The 23,234-nt window shown below is 38.6% G+C and overlaps 1 protein-coding gene and 2 long non-coding RNA genes across 5 annotated transcripts in view; 1 reads left to right on the top strand and 2 right to left on the bottom strand.

Annotated features, from left to right (window-relative positions):
• The window catches only part of rnf207a (ring finger protein 207a), a 37,742-nt gene extending 14,837 nt beyond the window's left edge, over positions 1–22,905 (top strand). The window contains exons 10-20 of one of the 3 annotated variants that reach the window (XM_061892148.1): positions 168–214; positions 4,736–4,808; positions 4,984–5,052; positions 9,301–9,369; positions 10,825–10,925; positions 14,365–14,542; positions 16,457–16,642; positions 16,716–16,767; positions 16,842–16,959; positions 18,737–18,829; positions 21,764–22,884. In XM_061892148.1, coding sequence (XP_061748132.1) covers positions 168–214; positions 4,736–4,808; positions 4,984–5,052; positions 9,301–9,369; positions 10,825–10,925; positions 14,365–14,542; positions 16,457–16,642; positions 16,716–16,767; positions 16,842–16,959; positions 18,737–18,829; positions 21,764–21,830 — 1,053 coding nt within the window. In that variant the 3' untranslated portion in view covers positions 21,831–22,884. Of the gene's footprint in view, positions 1–167; positions 215–4,735; positions 4,809–4,983; positions 5,053–9,300; positions 9,370–10,824; positions 10,926–14,364; positions 14,543–16,456; positions 16,643–16,715; positions 16,768–16,841; positions 16,960–18,736; positions 18,830–21,763 lie in introns of all 3 variants that reach the window. The other 2 variants (XM_061892162.1, XM_061892153.1) reach the window with 2 other exon arrangements.
• On the bottom strand, positions 1,310–14,674 carry LOC133546263 (uncharacterized). Its single transcript, XR_009805046.1, has 2 exons — positions 14,359–14,674; positions 1,310–2,463 (listed from the first exon to the last, which is right to left on the bottom strand). It is a non-coding gene; the product is annotated as an uncharacterized LOC133546263 (long non-coding RNA).
• LOC133546256 (uncharacterized) overlaps positions 22,199–23,234 on the bottom strand; it is an 8,073-nt gene continuing 7,037 nt past the window's right edge. The window contains exon 2 of the long non-coding RNA XR_009805044.1: positions 22,199–23,234. This exon is cut by the window's right edge and continues 420 nt beyond it. This is a non-coding gene — a long non-coding RNA (uncharacterized LOC133546256).

The raw sequence follows: 23,234 nt of genomic DNA, 5'->3' as shown, positions 1-23,234 counted from the left end.
TGCAGCAGTCCAACCACTGGAGGTCACTGTTGATCTAGCTTAAAACCGGAGTGCTAAAGGAGCAGAATTGGGTGAATAGTGTACAGTTTTAAAGAATGTAACTATATAGATCACAGCCTTTGCAAGCAATGAATGCTGTTTTTTGTTTTGTTTTTCTCACCCAACAGGAAAAACTTGCTGAGAGGAAGAGGATTCTGTTGAAAGCTGCACAGAGGTGATTAAACCCTTTTTTGTATGTAGCATTACATTCCAACAAAGCTGAAGCTCACTTATCGAATGTCGTGTATTGTACTTCAATTATATACAGACAGACCACGTTTGGTTTCTGCAGCTTGTCACCACCGCATCAACTGCCCGTTTGGCAAACTGAGGATTTTGAGTCATTGTTTGCTGCATAGGGTTTAATTGCATTCATCTTTTAAATCAGATTAATAATCAATGGTGGAATAATCTGCAGAATGCGTTCATTTCACCAACCCCAATAAAAAGACACATTGTACATTTTTACTGGAGCGCATTAAACTGTGCTGTTGTATCTTAAAGTAGCAGTAGAGTGGAAAAACAAGTTGCCTCTACATTGCAGCAATTATCATATATATCTGATTTGTGCCACATAAAGACTTACTAAGTTTGCGGAAAAAATAGATACGATCAAAATAGTATCAATCTCATAGAGATTCCCGCGACATTTTGATCCGTGATGTAGAGGAGGAACCACAGATCCCTTCCCCATCAACAACAAATGGTAAATGGTTGTTCTTGTATAGCGCCTTTCTACCCTTTTTTAAAGGAACCCAAAGCGCTTTGACACTACTTCCACATTCACACATTTACACACGGATGGCGGGATGCTAATCATGCAGACTTTGTGAGAGCCAACGACTATTTGCGAAAATGATGATCCAGGACCTTATATTTTTGCGCCTCAACACAAAGAGGATGAGCAGTAAGTTTTAGAAGCCGGATGCTAAACGGATGTTGCTTTATTGTGACACTATAGCATTAGCAACCTTGCTAGGTGCTAAACATACAAGCTAACCATAACAAGCTAAAAAAAAAAAAAAACACTTACTGTAATATTTCCACTCTTGCTCCGATGCTGACCGACGTGATGCTCAAATATTTCTGTTTAGATGAAGAATCAAATCACAATCCTCACCAGAGGTTAAAATAAAGTTGCCGCAGCTAGCGTCTTTTACAATGCATTACAACAGTGGTTCTCAAACTTTTTCTGTCAGGCCCCCCTTCAGATGAAAAAAAAACATTCGGGCCCCACGTCACACCAACAAAAGTCACAATAGTCACAGAATTAATCAAGTTTACATTTATTGGCATAACATAAATATTTATTTTTCAAAAAAATAAAACTGTCAGGGTTGGACAAAGGAATGAACTCAGATGCAGAGTAGGGATACTTAGTCGGGCTTTTATTTTGACGGCTCTTTCACCTCCAGAGTCAGAGTAATACAATATCTACAAATAACAAAAACTATCGGCGAAAAAGTTTCCAAAAAAAAAGAATAACCCAGAATCACTCCTAAAAGGAGGAAAATACAAAAACAAAGACAAACTATAATTTGCGCCATAGCTGCTATAAAACTTAACATAAAACGCTCCAACAGGAGGAAGAAAACTATGACTGTGAGCATTTCTACACTTAATATTAATCTACTAATGGTTAACAAAAAAATCACTCAAAAAATTTGAGGAAAGAATTGTAGGAAAAAAATAACTCACCACTTTGGTTGAAAAAACTAAATATCAAAATTCACTCTACTGAGGAGGAGAAAAGTCAAACTCAAAATAGCAGCGTGGGAATTCAGGATCCAGGAAAAAAAGCGTGGGACGAGGCAAGGCATGGACATGGACATGGAAGCGAGACAGGCACGAAAACTTGAGACAATCGGGGAGAGAACAAGGGGAGGCGTGGGCTTATGTGACACATGAGGGTAATGGGAAACAGGTGGCGACAATCAGGGATCAGGGATGACATCAGACTGATGACACAAGAGGAAGGGCAAGTGATCTGAAACAAGAGTTACTTTTCAAAATAAAAACATGCAAATCACAAGACAAAAGAAACCAAGACAAGACATCCCTCACCGCGGTGTGACAAAAACTCACTTGTGAATTCACTTTACAATCTCTGCAAAAAATGAAAGAAAATGCAGCCCGTTGGTAAAAAGATGAACAGCTACCTTGCTAAAAAAAAAGAGTTTTATCACAGTATTAGTGGCTGCAATGAGCCTGTTTTGCACAAAGCGGGGTTGCAGGCTTAATACTGACACTCTTAAGTCATGCTCAACGCTGAGTTGGGATTAGAAAAGAGGGTAGCTCGCTGCTTTCTGATATCCAGCACGGTTTGTGTCTTCTGCTTTCTGACTTGCGGTGGGCGTGACCCGTGGTGGGCGAGCGGGACAACGCCATTTGTTCAATACGTCGACATAGAGATGGTGTTCCGCCCTAAGAGACATTATTTATTCCTCTTTTTATTGTATGTTTATTTCATGCTTGTCTGGGTTTTTAAATGAAATGACACATGTATTTGTATGAAAAAAACAAAAAAACAACAATTTGTTAAAAAAAACTTCTCGTCACTCCCAGTCATGCCTCCGCGCCCCCCAAGGCTGGCCCGCCCCCCACTTTGAGAACCAGTGCGTTAGAGTAATGGAGACAAGACGCAAGAAACGCATGAATAATGATCTCAGCATCAACATAACGTTGAAACAACATGCTTTTTGACAACGTCTAATCAACATCGGCTTGTGACGTTGATTTGACCATTGAATTGTGGTCATTTCCCAAACAACGACGTGACTCCAACGTTGGACATCAACAATGTACCAAGACAACTATTTTGCAAATAAGTGAAACTAGATAATCTCCTGCGGCACACCGGACTATCTCTCACAGCACAGTGGTTGAAAAACACTGCTTTAGACGGTATTTTCAGAAACTTTGCGGATTGTAAATACAATTGGAAAAGGTTTAATGCAGGGGTCAGCAACCTTTTTGAAAGCAAGAGCTACTTCTTGGGTACTGATTCATGCAAAAGGCTACCAGTTTGATACACACTTCAATAAATTGCCAGAAATAGCCAATTTGCTCAATTTACCTTTAATAAATAAATGTATGTTTATAAAAAAAAATGGGTATTTCTGTCTGTCATTCCGTCGTACATTTTTTTTCCTTTTACGGAAGGTTTTTTGTAGAGAATAAATGATGAAAAAAACACTTAATTGAATTTAAAAGAGGAGAAAACACGAAAAAAATGATAATTAAGTTTTGAAACATAATTTATCTTCAATTTCGACTCTTTAAAATTCAAAATTCAACTGAAAAAAAGAAGAGAAAAACGATCTAGTTCGAATCTTTTTGAAAAAATGAAAAAAATAAATTTTCCTGATTAAGATTAATTTTAGAATTTTGACAAAATGTTTTAAATAGGCTAAAATCCAATCTTCACTTTGTTAGAATATACAACAAATTGGACCAAGCTATATTTCTAACAAAGACAAATAATTATTTCTTCTAGATTTTCCAGAACAACAATTTAAAAGAAATTCAAAAGACTTTAAAATAAAATATAAATTTGCTTCTACAGATTTTCTAGATTTGTCAGAATATTTTTTTTTATTTTAATCATAATACTGTACGTTTGAAGAAATATTTCACAAATGTTCTTTTTCGAAAAAACAGAACTAAAATTAAGAATTAAATTAAAATTCATTTATTATTTTTTACAATAAAAAAAATTAATTTACTTGAACATTGATTTAAATTGTCAGGAAAGAAGAGGAAGGAATTTAAACGTTAAAAAGGTATATGTGTTTAAAAATCCTAAAATTATTTTTAAGGCTGTATTTTTTCTCTAAAATTGTCTTTCTAAAAGTTAGAAGAAGCAAAGTAAAAACATAAATTAATTTATTTAAACAAATGAAGACCAAGTCTTTAAAATATTTTCTTGGATTTTCAAATTCTATTTGAGTTTTGTCTCTCTTAGAATTAAAAATGTCGAGCAAAGCGAGACCAGCTTGCTTGTAAATAAATAAAATTTAAAAAATAGAGGCAGCTCACTGGTAAGTGCTGCTATTTGAGCTATTTTTAGAACAGGCCAGCGGGAGACTCATCTGGTCCTTATGGGTGACCTGGTGCCTGCGGGCACGGCGTTGGTGACCCCTGGTTTAATGCACACAATGGAACACAGTTAAGTCAATAAATAAAGTCGTTTTTCCGTTCTCCTGGTACTTGGTTGTGATCATCACATACGGAGTCAGAGTGGCCACATTTTTTCACAACTACTATGGGCCGCCTCATTACTTTCAATAGATTGATTGCCATTAAGGAATAGCTAAGTTTGATTTAATGTCAGCAAAGCTTTTGCAGCCATTAGTCACAAGACGCCTCATTTTAACGACCAATCGATATCATCCCCTAGTTTTTTCAAAGAAAGACATGGAAAGGAGCAACGAGCGTTGGCTTTTGATGGAGCGAGTGATCGGGTTGCAGTCTGTGTGGATCTTTACTGAGACTGCCAGGAAGTGGTGCGGCGGCCCGCTTCCTGGAAGGCTGTTCCAGGCTATTTGAGTCGGGATTTGTGTGTCCGCCGCTCCTCGGCTGCCCGGGGGCTGTTACCGCAGAGTGCTGGTGGAAATAATAATGGACTTTGTTGGCACCATGCAGCTCCGCAGTAAAAACATGTCCTCAGAAGTATCAGCTCCGCTTGTGTTTGCAGCCAACACGAGGAGAAGGAGAAAGCGCTGAAGGAGCAGCTCTCGCACCTCACATCCCTCCTGCCAACACTCCAGGTGCTCAACACTTTGCATCATACACATAACGTCACTGTTCACGAGGGCGCCACGTTTCCTAGCCACCAGTGATAACCACCGCCTGGCTCAATAGAAATAAACGTGACTGGAAATAATCCCCAAATTCACATCTGGATTTCTGAATGACAAACATTGACTTTTATTGTGTTTGCAGGTTCACCTGGTCACCTGCTCTGCCTTCCTCAGCTCTGCCAACATGTTTGAGTTTTTGGACATGGGCTACGTGAGTGATTTGCATTTTTCACCGTATAATGGCCATTCCACTGAAACAGTGCCATTTGCTTGTTAGAACTCTCCAAAAAACAGATTGGAAAAAAAAAACCTGATAATATCACGTATCCCAGCAGGCACAAGACATTGTTACAATGTACATGTCCTTTAAAACGGACTTTGAAACAACGTTGGAAAATAGTTCAATCAATCAATCAATGTTTACTTATATAGCCCTAAATCACTAGTGTCTCAAAGGGCTGCACAAACCACAACACAAACCACTACGACATCCTCGGTAGGCCCACATAAGGGCAAGGAAAACTCACACCCAGTGGGACGTCGGTGACAATGATGACTATGAGAACCTTGGAGAGGACGAAAGCAATGGATGTCGAGCGGGTCTAAAATGATACTGTCAAAGTTAAATCCATAATGGATCCAACACAGTCGCGAGAGTCCAGTCCAAAGCGGATCCAACACTACCCAACACAGCGAGAGTCCAGTCCAAAGCGGATCCAACACAGCAGCGAGAGTCCCGTTCACAGCGGAGCCAGCAGGAAACCATCCCAAGCGGAGGCGGATCAGCAGCGCAGAGATGTCCCCAGCCGATACACAGGCAAGCAGTACATGGCCACCGGATCGGACCGGACCCCCTCCACAAGGGAGAGTGGGACATTGGAGAAAAAGAAAACAAACGGCAGATCAACTGGTCTAAAAGGGGAGTCTATTTAAAGGCTAGAGTATACAAATGAGTTTTAAGGTGAGACTTAAATGCTTCTACTGAGGTGGCATCTCGAACTGTTACTGGGAGGGCATTCCAGAGTACTGGAGCCCGGAAGGAAAACGCTCTATAGCCCTATATTTTTTTAACTGAGACAACGTTGGTGTCTTACATTGGATCCACGTTGTTGGTGGGGAAATGACCACATTTCATCGTCAAATCAACGTCACAACCTGACATTGAATAAAGGTGGTCAAAAAGCATGTTGTTTCAACGTTGTACTTGTGTTGTAGAATATTGGTCAGAAAATGACCAAAATTCAATGGTCAAATGAATGTTAGAAGCCAACATTGAATAAACGTTTTCAAAAAGCATGTTGTTTCAACGTTATGTTTGTTTTATGAAATATTGGTCAGAAAATGACCAAAATTCAATGGTCAAATATACATTAGAACCAAACATTGATTAAATGTTGTCAAAAAGCATGTTGTTTCAACGTTGTTTTTGTGTTGTAGAATATTGGTTGGGAAATGACCAAATTTCAACGGTCAGATCAATATCAGAACCCAACATTGATTAAACATTGTCAAAAGCATGTTGTTTTAACGTTATGTTTGAGTTTCTCAACATCAGGACCTAATTCAACAAGTTTTCAATGTTGCTTCAATGTCTTGTGCCTGCTGGGATTGTACTACTCCAACAGTTTCTACGCCCATCTCAGGCAACTTTATGTAATTGTATCGTCTTCCTCCAGCCAAAAATGACATGTTTGACTAAAATGACTTAAAGTAATAGGGGTTTTTAGCACAGAATTATCAAATAACTGTACTTCAGTTTAAATATGGTCCAGTTTTAGTAGTACAATATTTTAGGGAAACATTTTTAACAAAAAATGTGTCTGGTTTTTGTACTTTGTCGCAGTTTTTGGTACGATTAAACACTAGTTGGCGACTCAGTCCTTGTGCTTTTTTAAATGTTACAACACTTTGATCAAATAGGTGAGAAACATTAATTTGAGTATAGCGGTGCCATTTGTGCCCGTTCGTTCGTCGTCTCTGCCAACAAGAGTCTTTGATAAACTTAAAAGTGATGTTGAATTTTTATTTATACATTTCTTTCATCATTTTTATGTAGTTCATATTGTTTACTGCTTGTAAAACTACAATTATTTGCTATAAAAAGTGGTTGTTAACATTTTGGGGTCTCTATGGGAACAAGTTTTGTGGTTAATATGTCGTAACGTGTGTATATGTGATTATTCTGGCTGTTGAGTTTTTTTCCTGGCCCCAAACTGAGCCCCCGCCCCCCATAGCAGCCTAGTGTGGGTTTGACTTTTTTTTTTTTTTTACTCACCCCCCCCCCCCACCACTAGATTTTTTTGCAGAAAACAAAAAAAATACAATTTCGGTATCATTTTTTTATGTGAATGCTGATGAGCCAAAGCTGAACAGAAATTGTAAGTTAGCCCAGATAGTGTCAATTAACAAAAAAATGACTCATTTGTTTATACTAGCAAAATTATCTAGACAAGCTAGCCCGCTAACAGTACAATGTTAAAATGCTAACCATAGTATGCTTACAGTTAGCATTAGTGAAATACTAAAATATATGAGGTGTATACCTGTTAAATTTGCTAAAAAAGCTACTTTGTTAATGTTAGCATGCTAAAATACAAACTGAGGCATGTTGTAAGCATCAAAATATATTATTCTGAGGTGCATGTCTGAACAATTTGTAAGAAAGAAAAAAATGCAGAGCATCCATCAAGTACCAAAATATGACTCAAGTGTATACCTATAAAATTAGCTTTGCCATGCTAAATGTTAGAATTTCTCAAGTAACAAAATTGTTGACGCTGATGTGCATACTGGCAAAATTGGCCTAAAAAGCAGCTAGCATGCTAATAATAAAATTATTGTACAGCGGGCTGTTGAAAAATTAACTATGGGCCTCAAATGGCCCCAAACCTTACTTTGGACAACCCTGGTCGACCTTGTCACCGACAATATTTCTACCTTTAATGGGTCTGTGCTGACAATTGCATTGTGTTGTACTTTTTGAGTGTGATGACAATAAAGTGCCATCGTATCGTATAGATACATCTGTCATCTCTATCTTTTTTTTTTTTTTTTACTATTTATACTACCATATTGCATATGCACCTTAGGAGGAGCTGCTCCAATTTCGTTGTTCTTTGAACCTGTTCATTGCAATAATGACAATAAAACTCTATTCTATTCTATCCTATCTTTATTGTTCCGGTTTCCGTAAGATTCGGTTTTCAACAAACCCTTCTCAATGGAATTGTAACAAAAACCTGTCACGACTTGGACTTGGGCGTGGATTGTTTTCCCGAGGTGCAAAGCGAATGGAGTGGAAACGGCGTGAAGGTAGAGACATCTTTTTATCTTGACACTATAACTGAAAAAAACGGAACAAACAAAAGGCGCGCACAATGGCGGAGAACAAACTTGACTATGAAAACAAAAACTAGCACTATGGCATGATTAACAAAAATGTACTTTAAACAAGAAAGTAACCCGGATCATCGGCATGGAAGGCATAGAAGGTGATAGATGGTGTGAAGGAGGTGACGTTGCCAGGACAAACAACAGAAACAGACAGGCTTAAATAGCAATGACATGATAAGTGAAAACAGGTGTGCGAGTGCAAAACGTGAGACAGGTGAAAACTAATGGGTAGTCATGGTAACAAAACAAACCAGGAAGTTTGAAAACAGTAATTGAATGTCCAAAAAACAAAACAAAATCACACAGACATGACAAAACCGAGGTGGATGAAATACTGTATACCCACATGGCATTGGTGCAAACAGAATGTGGACACTAAAGGGTCAAGCGGGAAAAACCCAGGGACTTTTAACTTCATCATTTTTTTCAAGGAGTAACACAAATATATGAAAAATATACATTTCTGAATGATATATATGATCATATATCGTGTTAAAGTCTAACTTTAGAAGTTGGGAACAGGCATCAAATGCAATTTTTTGAGTGTTAAAGGCAATAGTTCTCACACTTTTCCCACCAAATACCCTGTCAGAAAACACTATGGCCCCTCCAAGTACCACCAAAATGACCAACATTCAACTATGGCAGCATAGTAGGCCTATGTATTCATTAAAAACATAACCAGGATATTACATTTTTTTGGCCACAGCTTGAACAGTAACACTGTGTTTGAATATTTAATTCAGTGATTCTTTGGCATACCACTAAATGGATTAACGTTTGAGAATCACTGATTTAAAGAAGTTTAAATTCCTATTTGTAATCACATGTATCAAATATGGAATCAGACCGATGTGCAGGACTCTTTGCTTACGAAGAAAATGTATTTTCACTCGTGCCTTTATATTTTTTTTCCTGGAGATGCAAATGGCACAGAGTGAGTGGACTGGCCCAGGACCAGTTATAGCACTTTGTGACCTGCTACCGCAGATTATCTCCTGGCTTCCGTGGACTGTTTGCTGTAAAATGGAGTTGGTTCATCGTTGTGATGATTTTGCTTCCACAGCAACTGATGGAGCGACTGAAGAGGATTGTCAAGCTGCCTCATCGCCTTCGGCCGGTGCAAAGCAGCAAAGTGAGTGACACTTTGAATTGCTTTCATATGAACAATCTCGTCTTCAGTGCTTTTATTTGCAAACAAACACAATGAAAGCAGACCGACGTGTTGCTGCAGTGTTTTGTCACAAATAACTGTCTTTTTCTGCAACGCTGATTAATCACCTGCATATTGCTACTGAATGATGCACTACAAAGTCAAGTAAAGACAAATAGGATATATATATATATATATATATATATATATATATATATATATACATACATACATACATACATACATACATAAGGGATGCACCGATTAATCGGTAACCGAATATATTCGGCCGAATATGGCAAAAAAAGCCACATTTGGCCTTCGGCGGAATGAGTTAAAAACAAAGCCGAATAGTGGAGTGTGACGCAATTTTTTGACGCGGTGATGCAATCAACCAACGTGCAGTGACGTTGGGATATGTTGTGTACCTGTATAAGTGTATGAGGTTACAAGCACACACTTATTGAGATTTAGTGGGGCCTCTGTTTACATTATTAGCCTGTTGTGTAGGCTACCTGTATAAGTGTATGAGGTTACAAGCACACACTTATTGAGATTTACTTGAGCCTTCTGTTTACATTATTAGCATATCTACTGTGGCTAAGCAGACTTTTGCCAAAAAGACAATAATTCATTTGTTGTGGGTTTATCCACTTTAATGCACTTTTTTTTTTTTGGAATGCATGTTTTGTTTGAAGGCCTAATATAAATGAAAAACTGTGCTTTTTTTGAAAAGCAAAGGCTACTGGAATATTAAAAAATGTCAATACTCAATAAAAATTGACTTTATTTGAAAAACATGTCTAAAAATTTATCCTAGGCTATTTATGCAATATTAAAAAAATTGTGAAAAACTGCATTCATTATTCGGTATTTGACCTTCGGCCAAGCGTTTAAATTTTATTCGGCTTCGGCCACAAATTTTCATTTCGGTGCATCCCTAATATATATATATATATATATATATATATATATATATATATATATATATATATATATATATATACGGCCCCACTCCTGGGTGGATCTCTCATGAGAGGAAGAGGAGGGGTTAATCATATTGCAATGCAGTCCGCTGAAAACGAGAGAAAGCTCCACTCCGCATAGCAGCTGACGCTGTGGTCAAAGTTGGGATGGCGGCTAAAGTGGATAGTGCACTCCCGCGATTATATTATATATTTATATATTACAGTCACAGGGAGAACATTCAAACTCCACACAGAAAGATCCTGAGCGCAGGATCGAACCCAGGACCTTCGTATTGTGAGGCCGAGCCACTAACCCCCCCTACCGTGCTGCCTTCTGCAAATAACACTAACGTTAAATCTTTTTTAACTTTACAAACGTCACAAAAGAGCTGGAGTTGGAGTGGGGAAAAAGCCAAAGAAAAAGCCGTATGTTCTTGTCCACTGACGGCACCCTCCCGTCTTCCTCCAGATCAACACGGACTACCGCAGCGAGTTTGCCCGGTGCCTGGAGTCTTTGCTGCTGATTGGCCCGCGCTGCGCCCCTTCCGTCACCTCCAGCGTCGCCACGAGGTGAGGTGGTTTCCCAAGTATCGGCTTCGCAGTGCTCCGCTGTTCCGTGTATCGCCGCCGCGATTCCGGGAAAACAAAAGCGAAATCCCCCAAATGGTTTTGCAATGCCAGTGAGCGAGGGTTCCTGGCCTGATGACACCACTGAGTCTCTGTGTTTAGCGGGTCCATTCTGATCAGAAGCACACAAAATGATGGAGGTTTTGTTGCCCAGAGACTAACTCCTCTGATGGCGTGCACACAGGCCTATTACATTAGTGGCACTATTCTTATCATCATTTCATAGAAGCCTGCACAGTCAGTCTGCAAGTTGGCACGCAGGGGCAGCTTTGTTCCAGGCTGCTGAGGTCAGGGGGCGGGCGCCAGGTATTTAAGCCACGTGGCTGCCGGTCGCTGTGGACCACAATCAGTGCAGGTGTGCACGTAGACCGTCTTGGAGCTCCTCGCCAGCTTCCGGCGTTTTCATCTTAAAGCAACAGAACGTGAGGTATTTTATTTGTCGTGTTGTGCAGGTTTATCACGCCACGCCAGTCTGGGACTGTATTTGTGTTCCTGACCCAGGTGTTGATCCAGAGGGGCAGGCACCTAGACACTTAGTCATATTTACAGCTTTTTTTGGTTACTTCCATCAAAAAAAGGGACTATTTTTTGTATGACCTCTAACGCTAACCCTAACCCTAAACGATACGTGTGAACCTAATCCTAACCCAGTGGTGTCAAAAAAAAAAAAAAAAAAAACGATTTTCAGATTAATCGCATTTGTTATTTGTAATGATTCTTAATCGGTTGAAAAAAAAAATCAAAAATTGTTTTTTCCATTTTTTTTAAATGTATATTTTATTTTATTATATATTTTTAATCTGTCCTGTCCAGCCACTCAGACAAATCACATAGTTGATGTAGATCAGTGGTTCTCAAATGGGGGTACACGTACCCCTGGGGGTACTTGAAGGTATGCCAGGGGGTACGTGAGATTTTTTTTTAAATATTCTAGAAATAGCAGCAATTTAGAAATCCTTTATAAATATATTTATTGAATGATACTTTGACAAAATATGAATGTAAGTTCATAAAGTGTGAAAAAAAATACAACAATGCAATATTCAGTGTTGACAGCTAGATTTTTTGTGGACATGTTCCATAAATATTGATGTTAAAGATTTTTTTTTGTGAAGAAATGTTTAGAAGTAAGTTGATGAATCCAGATGGATCTCTATTACAATCCCCAAAGAGGGCACTTTAAGTTGATGATTACTTCTATGTGGAGAAATATTTATTTATAATTGAATCACTTGTTTATTTTTCAACAATTTTTTAATTATTTTTATATCTTTTTTTCCAAACAGTTAAAAAAAGACCACTACTAATGAGCAATATTTTGCACTGTTATACAATTGAATAAATCAGAAAGTGATGACATAGTGCTGTATTTGACTTTTTTTTCAACCAAAAATGCTTTGCTCTGATTAGGGGGTACTTGAATTTAAAAAAGTGTTCACAAGGGGTACACCACTGAAAAAAGGTTGAGAACCACTGATGTAGATGATCTTATTAATTGTTTGGGTATAATTTTATTATAAGCCAAAACCAGTTTTTTTGTAAGTAATATAGAAATGTACCAGAACTGTTTATATATTTTATGGAGAAATGCAGTTATTCATAGAACTGGCACCCAATGCTTTTAAAAAAATGTTGATTTTGAATCGAGAATCAATCCTGAATCAAATAGTTACCCCCCAAAATGTAATCGAAATAAAAGGAATGGTGTGGTCACAGCATTATTCAATGCAAGCTAATACATGATATTTGTTATAACAAGCTAATACATGATATTTGTTATAACAAGCTAATACATGGTATTTGTTATCACAAGTTCCGGCTGACTAATACGTATGTCGGAATATTTGTGTTATGGGATCTCTGTCTAACTTGATAGCTATGCTTTGGGTTTGGCCATCCCTGTGCACTTATTGAACTGAACTTTGCAATACTTTGTCTCTGGTAATTGGCAAAAAGATGGAACCGACTCCTCTAAGTGGACTATTTGGTGTAGCACCTCGGTCATCTACCCTTAGCAAATCCAAAAAGAACTTGGTAGCATTCACAACTTTGTTGGCTAGGAGACTCATTGTGCTAAAGTGGAAGGCAACAGCACCTCCTTGCCACACCTGCTGGTTTAAAGATGTCTTGTGTTTTCTCAAACTGGAGAAAATAAGGATGTTTCAGTTTCATGTCAATGTTTGTCATTGTGCGTATATATATGTCTTCAAACAAGGAAGATCTCTCACAGACCTGTAACTTCTTCTTTAAGAAGCTCTTCTGTCCTCCACTCGTTACCTGTTTTAATGGCACTTGTTTGAACTCGTTATCTGTATAAAAGACACCTGTCCACTGCCTCAAACAGTCAGACTCCAAACTCCACTATGGCCAAGACCAAAGAGCTGTCGAAGGACACCAGGAAAAGAATTGTAGACCTGCACCAGACTGGGAAGAGTGAATCTACAATAGGCATATATATATATATATATATATATATATATATGGCAGAGGGGTTAGTGCGTCTGCCTCACAATACGAAGGTCCTGCAGTCCTGGGTTCAATCCCAGGCTCGGGATCTTTCTGTGTGGAGTTTGCGTGTTCTCCCCGTGAATGCGTGGGTTTCCTCCGGGTACTCCGGCTTCCTCCCACGTCCAAAGACAAGCACCTGGGGATAGGTTGATTGGCAGCACTAAATTGGCCCTAGTGTGTGAATGTGAGTGTGAATGTTGTCTGTCTATCTGTGTTGGCCCTGCGATGAGGTGACGACTTGTCCAGGGTGTACGCCGCCTTCCGCCCGATTGTAGCTGAGATAGGCGCCAGCGCCCCCCGCGACCCCACAAGGGAATAAGCGGTAGAAAATGGAGATATACATATATATATATATATATATATATATATATATATATATATATATGCACAATGACGTCAGATTTTGCGGTAAAATAAACTGTCAGTTCAATCGCCAGAATTGAACTGCAGTGGTACGGTTTTTTCATTTACAGTAATGCACTGTTAAAACAACAACGGTAGATTTTACTTAAAAAAAAAACAAAACTGACACTTACTGTAAAATTCCGAATTTTAAAGTAGTTATAGTAATTTCACAGTAATTTTCTGTAAAAACGACTGTGGATTATACGGAAAAAAACCCCAGCACTTCTGCCGCCAGAATTGTATTGTAAAATTCTGAATTTTATTACAACATTTTCGTTTTTAGAGCAATTTACTATGAATTGAAAACCGGTACCACTGTTTTGATACAGTAAAATGATGTAAAATGATTTTTTTTACAGTAAGATGTACAGTGGTGGTTTTTACAGCACATTACTGTAATAACCACGCGTGTGAGTTGATGCAGAGAGAAGGAAAGCAGCGATTGATATCCTCCTCTCCTCACCTCCAGGCTGCAGTCGCCTCTCTCCATGTCTTGCCGCTCGCTGTCTCTCAGCGAGATGCCGCTGGGCTCGGTGTTGGGGCGGAGGCCAACGTCTCACCGCAACATCTGCACCAAGGTCCTGCTGGCCGAGGGCCGGGAGACGCCCTTCACCAAGCACTGTAACAACTACGAGAACAGCTACAGGGTGAGGAGTGCAGCTCAAACGCTCTTCATTTCTTTGCTTTTTGATGCATGCTTTCACCCTCTGTCTATTTCATTCAAGTTTTTCAAAGTAATTCAATTCAAACTCGAGAAGATAAGGACAACTTTTGGCAAGTCAACTTTGACACTGTCAGTACACGAGAAGTAAAAGGGCGGATCAATGTGTAAGTTGGTAGTGTCGATACCAAGGGTTGTATCAGTTTGTGACTGATACCAGAGTGATTAGAGCTTTATTTTCTCAAATTATATCATTTTTGCTTTTGTCAATGTTTACTACTTGACACAGGAGGACTTCGAAGGCAAAAATCTAACAATTTAAAAAGAATAGTTGATAGTAAGAAAGAAGTAAGTGAAGGAGGAGCTGAGCCGGAAGGCAAAGCTCTCAATTTACTGGTCGATCTCCATTCCCATCCTCACCTTTGGTCATGAGCTTTGGGTTTTGACCGAAAGGACAAGATCACGGGTACAAGCGGCCAAAATGTGTTTCCTCCACCGGGTGGCGCTGCTCTCCCTTAAAGATAGGGTGAGGAGCTCAAAGTCAAGCCACTGCTCCTCCACATGGAGAGAAGCCAGATGAGGTGGTTCGGGCATCTGGTCAGGATGCCACCTAGACGCCGCCCTAGGGAGGTGTTTAGGGCACGTACAACCAGTAGGAGGCCACGGGGAAGACCCAGAACACGTTGGGAAGACTATGTCTCCCGGCTGGCCTGGGAACGCCTCGGGATCCCCCGGGAGGAGCTGGACCAAGTGGCTGGGGAGAGGGAAGTCTGGGCTTCCCTGCTTAGGCTGCTGCCCCCGCGACCCGACCTTGGCTAAGCGGAAGAAGATGGATGGATGGATGGAGTAGATAGTAATAGCTATTGAGTTATTGTGTACTATTGACTTGGTCTTGCTCAAACAAATGTGTGTAATAATAGAGAATAAGGAAGTACCGGTAGTTGAAATAGTGTGTAGATATTGTTACACTGTCAATAGCACTCACCAATAATACGTTGGAAAATGTGTAGTTTATAATGTATTTTCCGGGCTATGGACTATGTACCCACTGGATTTTAGAAGAAATAAATATGTTTCCATATATTAGCCGCACCTGACTATAAGCTGCAGATATATACACCGGTACCAAAGATTTTGTCAATGTTTATTTACATCCCTTAATTGTTTCCAAACTGGGTTTGTAGAGCGGCAGTAAAACGGCTGCTCAAACAAAACAGAAGTCAGCGTCATGGACCCGCTAGCTCCGCAAGCTAGCTCTCCGATCAGCTAAACAGACTCAACTCCACGGTGGCGTTTTGGTGAATTTACGAAAGTGAAACAATACAAAAAGAATTCCATTGTAAGTTAATAATACTAACACAGACACTTGTAAACATGTTAGCATATTTTCTCATGCTAACAAGGCTAGCTTGATTACATTACGATAACACGTACAAATAAGCATGAAAACACTCCTGCAGACATCACACATGGGACGCTTTAGTAAGTATGAATAGTTTTAGTTATATTGCAAAATTTTACAAGTCTTTCTTGGAGTGATGAACGGAGAATCAATATGAGTTGAAACGCTATGGGCGGTTAAACTTCTGGTTCAAGGAAGGAAACAGGAAGTACATTGAGCGAACTCGTTTAAAAGATGGCGCCGTAGCACAAAAAATAACACCTTTTTTGTTGCGTACAAAACATTATCGTCATTAGCAAAGAAAAATCCATGAATTAGTCACGAGCTGCATGCTTCAAAGCGTGGGGAAATAAGTAGCGGCTTATTGTCCGGAAAATAAATACAATACTGGTATCAGCCGATCTCGGTATCGGAATTGGCAGCAAAAAACCCTGATTGGGACATCTCTATAAAGAGTTTGGAGATAATGTTTCAGTCTACAACTCCGTGCGTCTCCAGACTCTGCAGACAGAAATACAGAACCTGAAGGACCAGGTCCAGGAGCTGCACAGAGATCTGACCAAGCATCACTCCATTATCAACACGGACCAAATGGGCGAGATCCTGGACCGATCGCTGCACATCGACAGCCAGATAGCTTCCCAGTACTCCACGGTGGAGACCATGAGGGCCATGTTTGAAGAGGTAGCCGACCTCCCCCCTCACTATGGGACTACTAGACCCTCAGCACGATCATCTTATCTGTTTACCCTCACAGATCTGGGAGGAGACGTTTCAGAGGGTCACCAATGAGCAGGAGATCTACGAAGGTTGGCGTTCAGTCCTTGAACTCTCGGACTTCACGTAGCAGTTCTTCTCACCCACATCGCTCTGACTCTTGCAGCACAGCTTCACGATCTGATGCAGCTGAAGCAGGAGAACTCCTACCTGACCACCATCGCCAGGCAGATAAGCCCTTACATCCTGTCCATCGCTAAGGTCAAGGAGAGACTGGAGCCCAGGTGATGCTTCACATACTGCCCTTCCTTTAAGATGGACACTTTTTTTTCAATTACCCTATTTTCCAGGCTAAAGACTGCACCGCTATTTGAGCCGCACCCACCCAATTTTAGAATAAATAAATAATTACACATATATTAGCCACATAAGCAATAGCTATATACCGGTACAATATATTTAAAAAATTTTCATTTACATACCTTAATTGTTTCCAAACGGTGCTTGTAGCACGGCAGTAAAACGGCTGAACAAACAAAACAGAAGTCATGGTCATTGACCCACGAGCCACAGAAGCTAGCTCTCCAATCAGCTAAACAGACTCAATAACTCCACGGTGACGTTTTGGTGAATTTACTGAGGAATTTGTGAAACTGAAACAATTGTAAGTTGATAATACTCACACAGACACTCGTAAACGTGTTTGCATATTAGCTTATGCTAACGGCGCTCGCTTGATTACATTATGATAGCACGTACAAATATGCATGAAAACACTCCTACAGACGTCACACTTGGGAGGCTTTAGTGAGTAAGAATTTTTTTAGTTGTATTGTAAAGCGCCAATAATAACTCACCTTTTCAGTGTCTCTGTTGGTGTTTTTGGAAAACTATTTGTTGAATACAATAATGTTGGCCGTTAGCGAAGATATATTCATAAGTTAGCTGCACCGTTTTATAAGATGCAGGGTTTAAAGCGTTGAGAAAAAGTAGCGGCATATAGTCCGGAAAATACAGTATATGAATTAGCATAAATCCTGGACTATTAGCCGATGCTTTTCTTTCAGATTTTGAACCCTGTGGCTTATAAAAAGGTGCGGCTAAGTTATGATTTTTTTTTGTTTTGTTTTCCACTAACACCCATAATGTTTTGTGTTCAGTAGTTTGCATTAAACCCAAGCAGAGGACTGAAAAAGTGGGTTATTGGATGTGCTATGGCGCCATCTTTGGGACGGGTTTGCTTGCAGGTTGAGAATGTACTTCCTGTTTTACTGCTGTAAACCATAAATAAGCATCCATAGCGTTTCTACTCATATGGATTCTTCATTTATCACTAAGTTTTACAATATAACTAAAACAATTCTTACTTACTAAAGCGTCCCATGTGTGATGTCTGCAGGAGTGTTTTCATGCATATTTGTTCATGCTATCATAATGTAATGAATCTTGTGTCATTAGCATTAGCTAGCATGCTAAAACGTTTACAAGTGTTTGTGTTAGTATTATTAACTTACAACAGCATTCTTTTTGTATTGTTTAAGTTTGACTAACTCCTTAGTAAATTCACCAAAACGTCACGGTGGAGTTATTGAGTCTGTTTAGCAGGTTGGAGAGCAAGCTTTCGCAGCTTGTGGTTCCATGACAATGACTTCTGTTTTGTTTGATCAGCTGTTTTACTGCCGTGTTTTAGGCAAGGTTTGGAAACGATTAAGGCATGTGAATAAACATTTACAGAATATTTCTGAGTAAACAACTAATTTCACGACATATATATATCTGCGGCTCATAGTCTGGTGCGGCTAATTGAAAAAAAACATTATGCCTTTAAAACTTTGTGTGTGTGGCTTATATCCCAGTGAGTGCTATAGTCCGGAAAATACAATATATCGATTATATTATTATAATATTGCGGAAATTAAAACAATAATTCTAAATGTCAAACCCTAAGAAGTTGTATTGGCAAAAACTTAAGTGGAGTGGAAGTAACACACACGCCTTGCAGCTCCTACGTTCTGAGGCTTCAAAATAAAAGTACGTAAAATATAAACAAATATTTTCCAGACTCCAGGAGCCCAAAGAGAACTGTGACGACCGCACAGAAACAATGTTGAAGATTTACGAAGACAGCACAATGGCGTCAGAAAGACAAGACAGGTATGCCTGCAACACACCTTCTTGTAGTGTTTCATTAAGGCAAAACCAGGACTGGAGTTTACAATAGGGAAGGGATTATGTATCTAGCGTGAGTGGAAGAGAAGGGGTTCATTATTTTGCAATGCAGTCTGCTGAAAATGAAGGAAAGTGCCACTCTATATAGCAACTGATGATGTGGTCAAAGTTGGAATTGCCCCAAACCTGATGGATAGTGCACACCCTCCAATTTGTTACGTTTCATGTGTCAGGTCAATCGTGACAAATGAGGACATATAAATCCCCCTTCCTTCTGTAGAGAGAGTTTTCAAAATTTTACCTCCTCTCATGTACCTCAATAATGTAACAGAATAGATATGAAAGTATCATTCATCAAATTGAATCAAGTACAGCAGTGATTCTCAAACTTTTTCGAAAAACCTGGTCCTCCAGGTACCACCAAATTGACAGTAGCGTAGTCGGTCTAAGTATTCATTAAAAACAAGTCAGAGGTATTATTTAACAAGTATATTAAATATTTTGGCCACTGTAACATTACACACAGAATATTCAATAAGGTGAAATTTGGCGTTCTACTAGATAGAGCCAACTTACCACCTTTGGAGAAATAAGGCAAGCGGCTCTATTGAAGTAGAGGCATAGAAAAATCTAATACGTTTTGAAAAAATATATCCAACCATCTATCCATTTTTCTACTGCTTGTCCCTCTCAGGGTATTATATTAAATGTGTAAATAGGTTTTATATTTACTATATTATAAATGCTAAAATAAAATGTGGTTGGTTGCTCTTTTAATCGCATTGAATTATATATATATATATATATATATATATATATATATATATATATATACACATATATATACACACACACACACAACACATGAAAGGAGGTTAGCAGCTCTTTTAGAGGCATAAGATAATATAACACACGTAATGAAAATATTTATAAATAGTATTATATTAAATATAAATACTGTATTTTGACTGTACGTTTGTTGAACATTGAATATAATGTTTACAACAAAACTAAGTTTGCAGCTCTGTTAGTTGCAAAGAATAATAGAAATAATAGAAAAACATATAAATAGAAAAACCCCCCGCACATTTCTGTTTTGATCACATGGCTAGACAATAATAGTAACAGTATAGCTTGGTCGGTGGAGTGGCCGTGCCAGCAACTTGAGGCTTCCAGGTTCGATCCCCGCTTCCGCCGTCCTAGTCACTGCCGTTGTGTCCTTGGGCAAGACACTTGACCCACCTGCTCCCAGTGCCACCCACACTGCTTTAAATGAAACTTACATATTGGCTTTCATTATGTAAAAGCTCTTTGATCACTAGAGAAAAGCGCTATATAAATATAATTCACTTCACAACAGTAATAGTTTTACCATTTAAATGCCTTCCCTTTCAACAGCATTTTACTATTGTACATATTCAGAAAATACGTATTATGTACAACATCTGCTGCGTTTAATTTTGATCTGCACTTTCAGCATGTTGATCATTTCTAAAAGTATTTCTTGTGTGTCTAATTAAGCCTTGGCGGCATACTTGCCAACCCTTCCGATTTTCCCGGGAGACTCCCGAATTTTAGTGCCCCTCCATAAATTCTCCCATACAACCATTCTACCAATTTCTACCCGGACAACAATATTGGAGGCGTACCTTTAACGTCCTCTACAACCTGAAAAGGAGACTATAATATATGTCTCTGTTATCCATAGGTTTATCTATAACCCATGAAGTAGGCAAGCACGGTGCTTTTTCAGCCCACACATTAATACACTGACACACAACATCTGGATTCCCATCATGCATCGCTTCAAAACTATGGCAAGTAGTAATGTCCAAAAACAAAACAGAGGCGAAGCAGAAGAAGGAAGAAGAGAAAGTCATGGCGACGACGTGTAAGAAGAAGAAGTACGCCTGCAAGTTCCAAAATGATCGGAAAAAATAATTTTAGTTCATCCAGGACAGCTTAAAGGGGAAGGAGTATGTTGCCTGCACATTTTGTTGATCAGAACGGATATACTCATTCATCAATGGATTATTTATATATATATATATATCATATGTATTATGCAAAAAGTGAGTGTTCAAAAACAAGAAAAAAAAAATACAAAAATGAGTGGTATTTTATTTGAAGTAAGCAAAATGATCTGCCAATAGAACAAGAAAATTCGGCTTGTCAAGACTTTCCAAAACAAGTAAAATTAGCTCACCTCAATAAACCCAAAAATACGTTAAAATAAGTATATTCTCATTAATAACAAGTACACTTTTCTGTGTAGAAAAGAAAAGAGACCTTTTTGCTCAATATGTTGAAAAATACTCTTAAATAAGTAAATGCTAGTGCCATTATCTTGACATCATGATATGTGCTCAGCTTCATGACTTTTTTTTTCATGCTTGAAGTAAGAAATTATTTATTTAAAAAAATTTGTTTTACACTTGTGAGTGTTGATGACACAGCTTAGCTTCAGTTGATATTCTAGTTTCAAGCATGTTTTACTCAATAAAGGTCATCAAATCTCAGCTCTGAGCTGTAATATCTTGCTGACATCATTTAGGACCTTAAAATCTGCTTAGTGAGAAAAATGATCTTATCAGACAGAAATTAAGAAAATATCAACCTTATTTCAGAGATTGCATCTTACTTAGATTTCAGTTTTTGCAGTGTGTGTGTGTATATATATATATATATATATATATATATATATATATATATATATATATATATATATATATATATATATATATATATATATATATATATATATATATATATATATATATATATATATAAGTAAGAAATACTTGAAAATATATACACCCCCTCATCTCCTGGATTTGGAGGTCTGAAGGTTGGCAAGTATGCTCCCCCTGAGGGCGCAGGTGTCCCTAATGTTGTGGCCTATTGCATTGTCTTCCTCAGCGGCGGCAAACAGACATGTGTGACCGACCAAGACCGAGACAAGAACACCCACCCTCTCATGCTCTAGCCCCGCCCACATCGCAAAAAAACAAAACAAGCTGTGGTCTGATTGCCCCGCCCCCATGCCGGCGTGTCACAACCTCATGTGGACCCACTTCATGGTCCCTGTGAAGACCTGTGGATCTTCAGGGCCAACGAGGTAACAACATGGAGGCCACGGCCTCTTTCACACTGCAACGTAGCAAAGGTCCCAGACAGTATTTGAAAGTCCTGTGGTTTGGACCAGGTTCCAAAGTAGGCACTGGGTCTCACTGCACGGGAATAGCATCTTTACATTGGGCTGAATGCAAGACCGCGTCCTAAAGTTGTGTTTTTTTTTTTTGACAAGTTCCAAATATGTTGCAAACGGGCGACATCAATAAACACCACAATCACTTTAGTAAAAAAAAAAAAGATTTACTGGATATTTGTTTCATTTTAGCGTAGAAGCAAAAGCCAAGAGACACTGTGAGACCATCAAACATGACTTTTAACGCCATCACCCGGTGCATTTTCACACTGGTAAGTTTAAATCAAAGCCTGTTTTATTCTGTTGCACACATAGCGTTCAGTAGAATGTTAGTGTTAACTAAACTAAGCTAGCTGCGGGTTACGAACAACGTACAGTATTTGAGGAAAAAGAAATACCTCTATTCATGGATCAATAACCGAGAAGACTTTCAATGATCCCCACTTTATTGCACAGTGTATTGAAATCAAATTTAGTTTGAAACCAATATATATAATTCGACAACACCATGTTAAATATTTTGTTGTCCTGGGTTGCATTTATGTCCAAATATTGTAGTTTTTTTTTAAAAGTTATTTTGAATCAAGCAAAAGTAATAATCTGTGATTAATGGCGATTGATTCCATTTCAAATACGTGATTAGTGAGATGTGTTTTTAAATAGTTTGACTTCTCTAAGTAAAACATAAGGAAATGTTCCCGGTTGACATTCTGACAATAAAATTGCATTTCTATCCATATTGGGGTCTTTCTTTAAATGAATTTAAATTATGAAAGCAAAAAAACGACATGTGATCATAATTAATCCAAATTCAAAAATCAGATTAATCTGCAAAATAAAAAATTTAAATAAAAAGACATTCTGACAATAAAATTGCATTTGTGTCCAAATATTGGACCGTTGTGTTTAAGTATACTTAAAATGATGCAATCCAGTAGTAACCTGTGATTAATCATGATTAATTCAAATTCAACAATGTCCTTATTTTAGATTTTAAAATGAGTGACTTATCTGATTAAAAACTGTTGGCAAAAAGGTCAGACAGCACTTATATTCAGTATTAAACACTTACATCCATGCATGGTGTAGGAAACAGAATTAGATGTGTGTCGGCGTGGCTCCAGCAACCTCATAAATCGTCACGTTTCACGTGTCAGGTAAATAAGGACCAATATGAGGAAT

This window comes from Nerophis ophidion, linkage group LG02, assembly GCF_033978795.1.
Source record: "Nerophis ophidion isolate RoL-2023_Sa linkage group LG02, RoL_Noph_v1.0, whole genome shotgun sequence".
In the NCBI taxonomy this organism is placed as follows: Eukaryota; Metazoa; Chordata; class Actinopteri; order Syngnathiformes; family Syngnathidae; genus Nerophis; species Nerophis ophidion.
Note: the sequence above shows the minus strand (reverse complement) of the source record. Positions and strands in the feature narration are given on the sequence as shown.